Source organism: Schistocerca piceifrons, chromosome X (assembly GCF_021461385.2).
Source record: "Schistocerca piceifrons isolate TAMUIC-IGC-003096 chromosome X, iqSchPice1.1, whole genome shotgun sequence".
Taxonomy (NCBI): domain Eukaryota; kingdom Metazoa; phylum Arthropoda; class Insecta; order Orthoptera; family Acrididae; genus Schistocerca; species Schistocerca piceifrons.
The window spans coordinates 766,019,519-766,030,775 of record NC_060149.1 but is presented as its reverse complement, the minus strand read 5'-3'; the positions used below and the strand labels follow the sequence as shown (position 1 = coordinate 766,030,775).

The 11,257-nt window shown below is 37.4% G+C and overlaps 1 protein-coding gene across 1 annotated transcript in view; it reads left to right on the top strand.

Moving 5' to 3' along the window:
• The first annotated feature begins 439 nt into the window (after positions 1 to 439).
• Positions 440 to 11,257, top strand: part of LOC124722045 — a 150,074-nt gene continuing 139,256 nt past the window's right edge. Inside the window, exons 1-2 of the mRNA XM_047247235.1 lie at positions 440 to 583; positions 5,957 to 6,089. Coding sequence (XP_047103191.1) covers positions 5,957 to 6,089 — 133 coding nt within the window. The 5' untranslated portion in view covers positions 440 to 583. The remainder of the gene's footprint in view (positions 584 to 5,956; positions 6,090 to 11,257) is intronic.

The following is an 11,257-nucleotide window of genomic DNA, read 5'->3' as shown; positions in this document are numbered from 1 at the left end:
TGAAAAGGTAAACAGAGTCGGTTTTCTGAAGATCTTCTCGTCTGCTATTCACTAGCCATTTTCTGCTCCTAAAACGAAACATTAATCATTAACACACACGTAGTTTGCATGCGAATCCTGGCGATATAGTTTAGTAACATGATGGTATTTACCTCTCACGGTCCTTAGGAAACCCACAAAAAGGCAGATGAGGTGTCTTCTTATTCTTATTGCTGCAATTTATTGCGCTGCAGACGCTCCCGTTGGTAAAAACAATTATACAAAGCAAAATAAAAAACTACTATTCGCTTTCACGGTCGCCCCGAACTCAATAGATTTACTTGGCGCGCTGCTGGCGCAGTAGGCAACAGAACAGTGGCGAAGTGCCGCAAGTGTTGTTAAGTGGTATGTCTCTGTATTAAAGATTTACTATGGTTACATCTCTGGTTTGTTATTTTATTGATTCGCAGACGACAGACGTTCTGGCTGTGTATTGATCTGTGTGCACAAACGTTGTTTTGTTTACTGACAAGCAGTCTGTGTATTTACTGGTGGAATTTATCTGTGCCTACGTTACTTTCCTGGATCGTTTTCTGTGATTACGGTAAAGTTGTCCATGTAATTTTTATGTCGTAATTCAGTTTGTTGATTTAAGATTTTGTTCGGGTATTTGCGCGTATGAATGTAAATTTATATTTGTTCCAGTAAATTTAGATGTTCTCTTGATATCTATGTTGAAGCTCCTTTCCGTTTGGTATATGTAGAAATTTTCACAGTCGTTACAATTGATTTTATATACACCGGCGTGTGTTTGGATTGGTGGTTTTGTTTTCCATATCGGATTTGTGTTTTGATGTTGTGTGCGGTGCAAAACACAAACCGTACAGTGGTTTTCTTAAATATAGTGTTCAGCTTATCAGACATGACCTCTATATATGTTTGTGGTATGTAGGTGAATTTTAGCTTGTTGTTTGTTTCTCTTGCCAATTTTATGTCATCGTGTATTGAGTTGTGTGCTGGCTTTGTGTATTTTTCGTATAGGTGGCCGATTATAGTGGGGTTAAAGTTTGCTTCTGTATCCTATGTATTTGAGAGTTGCTAGTTCTTTTTTATTGCGAAATCTTATAATGGAAACTTTGTTAATCTGTTCATGATGGTGTGGAAGTATGCATTTTTGTGTATTCTGGGAAGGCAAGAGTGTGAGTCTATGATATTGTCTGTTGTATTATGTTTCCTATAAATTTCGAATACATACTCATTGTGTAGGCTTATATTTTTTTTTATTAAGTCTAGGAATTTAATTGCTTTGTTATTTCCTAGTTCTATGATGAATTTCATGTTTCTGTGTAGATTTGTTAGTATATCATGGATGCATTGTGTCTGTGTAGCAATGTGTCATCTACATGACGAAATTAGTATATGATTTTCTTAATAACCATGGGGCTGAATAATTTTTCTCCAAAGGTTTCGAGTAAAGTGTTGGCGAAGTTACCTGCAGTACTACGCTCCATTGCGACTCCATCTTTCTGATTGTATAATTTGTTATTAAATTCTAAATAGTTCTGGTTGAGTACCAGTTTTACTAGTTCTGTTATTTACTTGTATTCCTGAGATTGGCAATTTTCAATATTTTCGTATGTTGTTTTCTATGATATCAATTGCTTCATTTATTGGTATGTTGATATATTCATACTTACATACATATATGCATATCCAGCAATCACAGGGCCCGCAGACCACATGCTCCCTCCACAAACTGCCTCCATTCCTTTCTGTTTTGTGCACAGTTCCTCCAGCTGTCTTTAGGGCTGCCAGGTCACCCATCCAGCATTTCATTGGTCTTCCTGTGGGGCATCTGGTGTTTGGTTTTCACTCAGATGCTTTCTTTGCCTGTCTTTCTTCTGCCATCTGGGATACATGGCCAGCCCACTGTATTCTTTTGCTCTTCTGCTTCTGTAGTATTGTTGGTTGTGGCATAGAGTGGTAGACGTCCTCATTCGTGCTCCTTCTCCATTTCCCTTTATCTACAATTGGTCCCCATATTTTCCTCATTGCTCTTCTTTCAAATATTAATAGTTTTTCCTTTATGCATGTTGTCATGTTCCAGGTTTCAGAACCGTACATGCCTGCAGGGCCTATTGCTGTGTTATAGATTCTCATCTTAGTATTTGCTGGTACTGAATTTGAGTTGAGTGTCTCCCTGAATGATTACATGCATTTCATTCCAAAAGCTGTTCTCTCCTTGACGTCCATTTCTATGCTGTTGTTGCTGATAAACTAAGATTGCATGTATTTGAACTGGTAAACTCCCTTGAACCTTCTTTCTAATTGCATGAGCTCCATTTTGTCTTGATCCACCTTTAGCCCAATATTCTGTGCACTGTTGTCATTTTTGGCACATTTCTTACAATTCGTGGATTGACTCACTTAGCAGTACTATATTATCTGCATATTGGAGGCAATTGAAATTACCACCCATTTGTACTCTTAGCCTGTCCTTGTTGCCTGCAGTTCCCTTATTACTTGTTTTAAGATGACATTGAACAGAACATAGGAGAGAATATCCCCTTGTCTGAAACCTGTCTCTGTCTCGAACCTTTCTGATGTGACTCTCAGAAACGCAGTGCTGCCCTTGATCCAATCATACAAGTTCGCACAGTTCTCAGTAGCTTCTCAGGGATTCTGAAACCATGCAGTACATTTTTAGGTTATTCCTATAGATACTATTGTACACACGTTGAAAATCGACGAATAGGCTATGGATATATTTATCATTTTCTCAAGTGTTTTTCAGACAGTTGTCTTAGAGTGGAAATGTGATATATTGTTGACTGTTGTGGTTGAATGCCAGCTTGGTATTTCTGTATGTTGTTCTCTATGAGTGGTTGTAATTTTCCAAAGTTAATGACAGACACTACCTCGTAGGTTACATTAAGCATACTGACATCTCTATAATTTCCACAGTCCATTTTCTTTCCCCTCATGTATAATAGGCATATTATGACCAAATTCCATTCTTCTGGCAGTGTCTCATTCTTTCATTTCAACTGGGACAGTTGATATATTTCTAAGTGCAAGCTCTGACCTGCTTTGATTAATTCTCCAATTATCTGCCCCCACCCATGAGGCCGTGTTTTTTCTGACTGTTTTGATTGTGGTCTTCACACCTTCAGTCACTTCCCACTCTTCTTCACATTTCCTTTCTTCTGTGGTGTCTGGAGGTAGCATCTCATCTGGGTCTGGACAATTCAGGAGTTCTGAGAAGTATTAGTGCCATCTGTCTACAATTCTTTTCTGGTCATTTATCAAGTTGCTGTTCTTATCTCTAATGTGATAGGTTGGACTCTGAAGTCCATGTTTGTGATTTTTTATGTGTTGGAAAAATTGTCTTGAATTCTTTTGTGGCTCTCTGCCGCAACTTGTTCTAATAGACTGCTTAGTTCTGTTCTCAGGATTCACTTTGTCTGCCATCTGGTATCAAGAAAATGTTTCCTTTTCTGCTGGTTCTTCCTGTCAGGCAGCCACTCCTCCCCCATCTTCCTTCTGACTTGTCTCATAGACCCATCCTCTCCTCTTCCTTCTCATCTTTCTCCCCAAAGTATTCTCCACTACTCTTAGTACTCTGGGCTTTATTTCTTCCACTTTTCCTGTACATTTTCTCTTGCTTCTAGATTTTCTAGGGCCTCAAAATGGTTTTTGATTTATAAAGTATATTGAGCTTTAATTGTAATTTCTCGCCGTTTCCCAACATTCAAAGCAGGTTCTATTGTCCCTTTCTTCTTCTTCTTCCTATACATACAGATGTACATCACTTTAAGTCTACATGCATCAAGGAAAAGGCCTGATGCACAGTCGGCCTTCTGAGACTCATGACTCTGTGACAGCTGTGTTGGACCATCAAGATGGAATATATCTCATTGGCCTTTGTCTCTTGCATGGTAAATACTTATGTTATGCAAATACTTGCATAAGTATTCTTTGGACTCCTATTACAAATTTATATAGACAAGAGCCTTTGCCAGTGGGCAAATACAGTTGTGGATTTATTCTGGCGTGTGATGAGTGTAATCTGGCTGCTATCTTCAGAGCCATGGCATGTGATGTTTCTGGTTTTTATATAAATTTTATATATGACACGTGTCACTTGGCTTCAGCTAATCTAATTTACCACCATTTGACGTAACAAGGCCCACTTCTTCTGAAGAAGATATTTTTTATAAATTTTGAAGCCTACGTCAAAGGCTGAATAAACCTTTGGTTTGCAACTGTTTGGCTGATTTTTTCAACCTCTTCAAATTTATACAGTTGCAGAATTGCAGCAATATTTAAGATTTTACACTCAGATTCTTTGAGACAGCTAAGTTAATCATCCACTGATCATTCTTGTCATGCAATCCGCACCTTTCTATCATTCTTTTCCTGCTTTTGTGTTAAAATTTCCCAGATTATCTTGGTATTTCTAGTCTCAGTTATGATTTCCAGTTGGTCATCAAACTCTTCCTCATCTGTTTTATCTTCTGTCAGGGTTTGAACAAAGATAAGTGTGATTCTGACACTTGGTTTCCAAGTACTGTGTAGGATATTCTTTTGGTAACAGCTTTAAATTGTTGAACCAAATTTTCTACTTTGTCATTAATCACAAAAACAGTGCCGAATTCATGTTTATCTACACACCCTCCATAAAATAGTACATAGGCAGCGGACTCCAGGTGAAGTGTTGTTGTTATGTAGGTGCATAGTTCAGGTATTTATATATCTTAGATATTGTTGGAATTTTTATTGTACAACAATTTTGGTAAGTGTAGTATTTACTTAACATATTGTTCAATTTTCTGATGATAAGGTATGTTGGACTATCTACACAATTGACTATAGGACATAGAAATTTGAGGTTTTTGGATCTTAGGTTATCCATGTAATTTGGGGGGGGGGGGGGGGTGTTCTTGGGTTCATGTAGATGTATTTCTTTTTCTTAAAATTGGTGTGGATTGTGTTCCGGGTCTTTATTACATTTTTCGTTTTTGGCAGTATGTTTGTTAGTTGAGTTTTTGTTTATTTATGTGATATTGTCACATGCAAAAAATTCTGTATTTTATTTATGTAATCATTATGTTTCATTATGACAAGGCTGTTCGCTTTATCTACTTTAATTTCTGTTGCTTGATGTGTGATAAATAAAACTCCATCAACTTATTAACATATAATAAATTTTGACAGCACAAGCCATAAAAATGTGCTAGGTTGCAAGTACTTCCAAATTATAATGTTAAAATTGTAACACAATGTGTACCTAATGAAAACATACAAAAGTTATGCACCAACAACTTATAAGTTTTGCAGATACCTTGAAAATGCCCATGGTGTCGAAATTAGCCCATAGCCATAACAACAGCTGAATAAAATACTATCACAGCAGAGTTATTGGTTAAAAGTCTTTACAACAGATTTACAATGCTGCAGACCCATGAGAAATATAAATATTGGTACATGAAAAAAAAAATAATAGTAGTAAGATGGACTTTCCACCATCTCTCCAGAGTTTTCATTGACTATTCGCTCTGTAACTCTCTCAGTATGAGAGAAAACTAGAAGCAGAAGGGATGAACTACTGGCATTACATTCTGCAGCATTTTTATTAAATAAATAACATTTTAATTATTAAATAATTTAGGCCACATGCCCTTAATTTTCATTTTATTTATTTATTTATTTATTTTTTGTAAATGAAATCACTCAGATTAGAAAGGTATTGTAATCATTACATGTGTGATGTGAAATGAATCTTAGCACATAATGTCTGCCCTCAATTTGACCTACCTACGTGAAGTTCTCAGTTGCAGAATACTTTGTTCTAATTTTTTTGCAACTGTTTGGTGCTGAACTATAGCATTTCGATTTGTGGGATGTTTTCACAAGAGAACTTGAATGTGTGTTTCTTTATAGCTAATAAAATATTTTTCACACACTTTTATTCTAGATGCCAAAAGTAATGGAGAGAAAGATATATTATAAAGAGGATACACCACTGTTGACAACAGACAAAACAAAAAATGAAAAAAAAGAAATGGAAACCCAGATTGAAAATACAAAAACTGAATTACATTTACTTGGTAAGTAAAATCCATATTCTTCTCACAGGTGGCTGTAGTGAGAGTAATAAAAGTGGATATTAGGGGTAATGCCAAATGCCAGACCGTTCTGTGGGGGCTTGGTAACCAGCTACAATGGGGTGGCCGGGATGATTGGGTTTGTGAATTTTAGGAAGTAGGTAGGGGTGCGGGGTGTCGGTTGGGTCAGGAGGTTGATGGAGTCAGGCGAAAGGTTTTGTAGGGGGCGTAAGTTTCTGAGGATTCCTTGAAGCTCCGCCTGGACATCAGGAATGGGATTACCTTGGCAAACTTTGTATGTAGTGTTGTCTGAAAGCTGACACAGTCCCTCAGCCTCACACTCCCGACGATCAAGTACCACGATCGTGGAACCCTTGTGGATATTAACTGTATTAGCTTTACAACAAAAAGGGAAATTGTATACATACTGCTTATTTCAACTAGTACTGAAGTACATTGTCCAGTCACATTAATATGCCTGAATAACCACTTTTTACAACACGGATGTGCAATAAGAGTCGGTGAGGTTCTGGAAAGTACTTACATGGATATGGAGTCAGATGACTCTAGTGCCTTTGCCAGCTGTACTACATTTCTTTGATTAGGATCTGTGGCACGAACAGCCCGATTGAGATGGTCCCACAGAATTTTCAATTGGGTTTAAATTCAGGGAGTTTAATGTCAGGGGAGTAAGTGAAACTAATCCTGGCTCTCTTTGAACCATGCACGTCCACTGGTAACTGTGTGACACACTGTATTCACATGCTGGTAGATGCCCTGGTGCCAAGGAGAAAACAAACTGCATGTTGGGATGGTTGTGGTCTCCAAGGATAGATGTATACTTTTGTTAATGCAATGGGCCTTCCAGGATGGCAGAGATCACCCAGGGAATGCTGTAAAAACATTCCCCACAGCATAATGCTACCCCTTGTGTCCTCCCATGATTGTTGGAGGACCGTACACACCAATGGCCATAGTGTAAAATGGAGTATAAAATGTGATTAATCTGAAAAGGCCACCTGTACCCATCCAGAGGATATACAGTAGCAGTATTGGCATCTAGATTCAAGCCTTTGTAGTGAATGAGCAGCATTCAGCGTGTGTGCATGAATCAGGCTCCTATTGTGGAGATCCATACACAGCATGAATGGACATTGAGGAGAGGCTGTTGGTAGTCCCGTGGTTCATCTGGGGGTCAGTTGCTCAGTAGTTGCATGTCTATTCACCTGTACACATCGCTGCAGCAGTCATTCAGTCATTCACCCGTGTTATCTTTGGCCCATGGTCCACCACAGTTGTTTCAGCACCAGTTTTGGATATGCCAGTTTGCAATGCAAGGTATACTTTAACCACAGTGGTACATGAACAGTTCACAAACTTAACCATTTTGGAAATGCTTCCCGCCTTGGTCCAAAAGCCAATGTTCATGCTCTTTTGGATGATAGATAATGTGCTCTGTTTCTGCATTATGACAACGACTGCACTGTTTTCAGAGTCCCCCAGACACACTTTATGTGGCCTCAACTGCTAGTGCTACCACCTGCTGTCAATGAGTGGTTATTGCTTGTTGCCATCAAACATTGGTTGTGGTCACATTAATGTGACTAGACCATGTTTAATATTATGTAAATGGCACATAGATTATGTACATTAATGTCTTTCACATTCAGTCAGGAACACATAAACTGTGCGTCTCTCTGAGTGAGCTGCCACTCCTTCCTAACCTACACCTCTAACAGTTCCAAACGTTATAACTAATGTTTTTAACATTTTTGCTCTAATTGACACTACTGGAATTTCACCTGCTGAAGAGTAAGTACTGTCCAACCATCCTGTCTGTCTGTTATTTTTGTTACTGTGTCATTCTTTTAATATATATTGCAGTAGTTGAGCTGATACAGATAGATTTTTGTTTTGTTTTCTTCATTATTATATTGCATACAAGGTGAATTCATTTCATTTGTTACTTAACGTTTGGCTTGTTGTCTTAACACACATACTGAATTGTGAGTACAAAATTTTGATGAAAGAATTGACAAAAACAGAAACTCTATTTATTTGAAAATAACTTACAGATATAGGAAAAAAAACTTTTATCCAAGAACACAATGAGACTAAAAGTAGAAGAATGGAAAGGCAAATAGAAAGATAGAAGAAACCTTCATGAACTGAACCAAATGTTCCCCCACTTTGAAAAGTTAGTGCTGGACATGGAACCTTACACTGACATCTTGATTCTTAACCTCTCATAATATATGGCTAAAATGGCACAAGCACCCATTGCAGGCTGCCTCTCTAATGGCTTCTAGGAGAAACAAAAAGTTTGAGTTTCAATATTTCTTATAATAATTGTCCGAATGCTGACATAAGCTATCCATTAAGAGGCATAATATTGCATTAAAATTTTAACACTAGAAGGCAAGTATTGAAGTTAGAAACTGTGTATATTGTTGCGAGGTAATGTAACAGCATGCAAATTACTGAGATTACATTCATCCAGTATTTATGAATGAGAGCACTTAGCCACTTCACATCCAACAAACTTTACACCAGAAACTTTTTCTCACCGTCATCTCCCCCCCCCCCCCCCCCCACACACACACACAGAAAATAATAAAAGGAGAATAAAGTTTATCACTTATATTTTCACAGTTGATGCAGTAAAACTTCTGTGTTAGTGACATTTTAATTTCTCCTTAGTATGGAGTATTTGCAACACATTTTGCAGACAGTATATCCACTTATACCACTGAATGTACCTGCAAAAGTATAATTGTATTAAACACAGTTCTGGAGTTATGACATCTCAAACATTGACATGCGTGAAAAGCTAGATTTTATTAAAATGGAGTACAAACTGCCCAGACAATATTCACCCAGTTTTGGTTTTGACTTTTTGTTATTAGTATTTGGGTAAATAATCTGAAACTAATAAAATTACCACAATTAGTGTTTTGTATCTTCATCAATAAAGGTTTTACATGATTAATGTCAAATATTTAACACATTAACTCATTTGTGAAGTAATCATACATTTGAAGCTGTTTTACATGTGGAGTTTGATTTTTTAAAGAGTGGTATATTGCTAAACAACTCTGCATTTCTACTACCATAAGATTTCAAGAATTAAATCTTGACTTGTTTTACAATCAGTTCAAATATACAAGGCAATAAATGCTTATAGTAATATTAAGCTTGACTTTACAGATTGTAGGGGTTTAATGCTATGTAGTGTCTTCATGTTGCATTCTTTGTGTGCCCATTTGACATAGCAGTGGTGTCAGTGTCATTGTATGGTGCCACTCACCTGCTTTGATGTCCATGGTGATCAGTGAATGTGACAATGGGATTTTTGCTGTCCTGTTACTAGGACTTTCTGTATACTGCCTTTTAGATGTTCCAAATTACTTGAATGCATGGGCAGAATGGCCCATTATACCTTTTAGGGATATATTCTGCATGTTGCCAGTCCAGTATTTTCCACATAAAACTGTCTAATACACTTAAAAATAAAGGGTAATGAAGTTTTTTTTTGTATGTTTTTATGCTGATTAGTGCATGGAACAATAAATTAGACACCTTTTGATTGTGAGATACCATTAAATGATGCATTCAGTATAGCTATTTTTACCATTATTATGATTGAATATTTATAAGCAGTTATACATTGGATAAGCTTTATTTGAAACTAAACTAAACACTGAATAAGACTGCTGAGCGTACATCATTATTATTGCAGTCGGTATAGTGTGAAATATATTGTCATTCTGAATTAATGTAAATGTTGTGGAATAGATGAATAATTATAGTGTTGCATACATAAATATTGACACTCCCAGGCAAGAAGTTCTAGAACATCAAGTGCTCCACTTCAGACTGAAAGATTCATTCATGCTGGCCAGTACATAGCAATTGGCAAGATGAAGTTGTAACCTGGCCATAGCAGGAATGAAATTGTTCGTGTGATGAGATACAGTCACAATCCAATTCAAAGTATCATGTGCTGTTACCTATCATATAATCCATTGTACTAGATCAAATTCTGAAGCCTGATTCATTGAATTTGTGAATATTGCTTACATTTTGGAGATAAGTCTGATTGGCTAGTTGCTTATATCGTGCGTGTCTCCATTCTTGGGAAGTATAGTAGATTCTTCAAGTGTATATGTGTGTGTGTGTGTGTGTGGGGGGGGGGGGGGGTTCCTTTATCCTGCTGTACAGGCATTCTGTAAATAACTTTGTAAACTTTGTAGGTTCATACTGTAGTATTTTTCCTCTAGCTTCAATCACCTCTATTGAAACACCATCTCCTGGTGACTTCCTCAAATGGCTTTATACAACTCATATGGTGTAACTTCCAGGAAATCTTTATTTTCATTATTATCTACCTGAGTTTGATTCATTACACTGAATATAATCTTCTGTCTTATTTTCTTTATTATTAACAATATCAGGAGAAGGATACATTGCCACTCAAAGTAAAGATGACATCATGAGTTGCAGACAGGCATGACAAAAAGACACATTATAGTTCTCATGTGAAAAGCAATCTGGAGTCAGTGGGATAGCAGGGTATGGGTGGGAGGAGAGAGAGCGCTGTCTGGCGGGGCATGCAGGGACTAGAGATTGCCAGGTGCAGAGTCCGGAGGTGAAGAGGGGGGGATGTGGAGCAGAAAAGAAAAGGAGCAGGGAAGGGGAAAGGACAAGCAAATATATTCACAGAGGGTGAGGGAATGTGAAAAGGAAGGAGGTGATAGGATGAGAGGGTGGAAACTGGCGGGTGGGGCATGTGGGACAGTAATTTACTGTAGGCTGAGGCCTGGTTTGCTATCATATTGTTTGACCCCTTAACAGGCATGTAGAACCACCTGTTAGCTTTAGTTTTCCCATCCTTTTCTTCCCAAAAATTGTTAATCCAGTCTATCAGTCTAGTTTCTATGCACTTTTAGTTTGACTTCCTTCTATTAGTTGGATGGATGTAAACTTATGAGTATTAATCTTCTGTCTGTATGCCAGTTTTGTAGTTGCCACTGGTCAACACCAACTTCAGTGTCCTCCTTCGTGTCAAATAGCCATCATAATTTGTTTTTTTTTTTTTTTTTTTTTTTTGCATCCCAGTTTCTTTGTACTGCTGTTGCTTCCAGTTGTTTGTTACCAAATTCTTTAGTAAA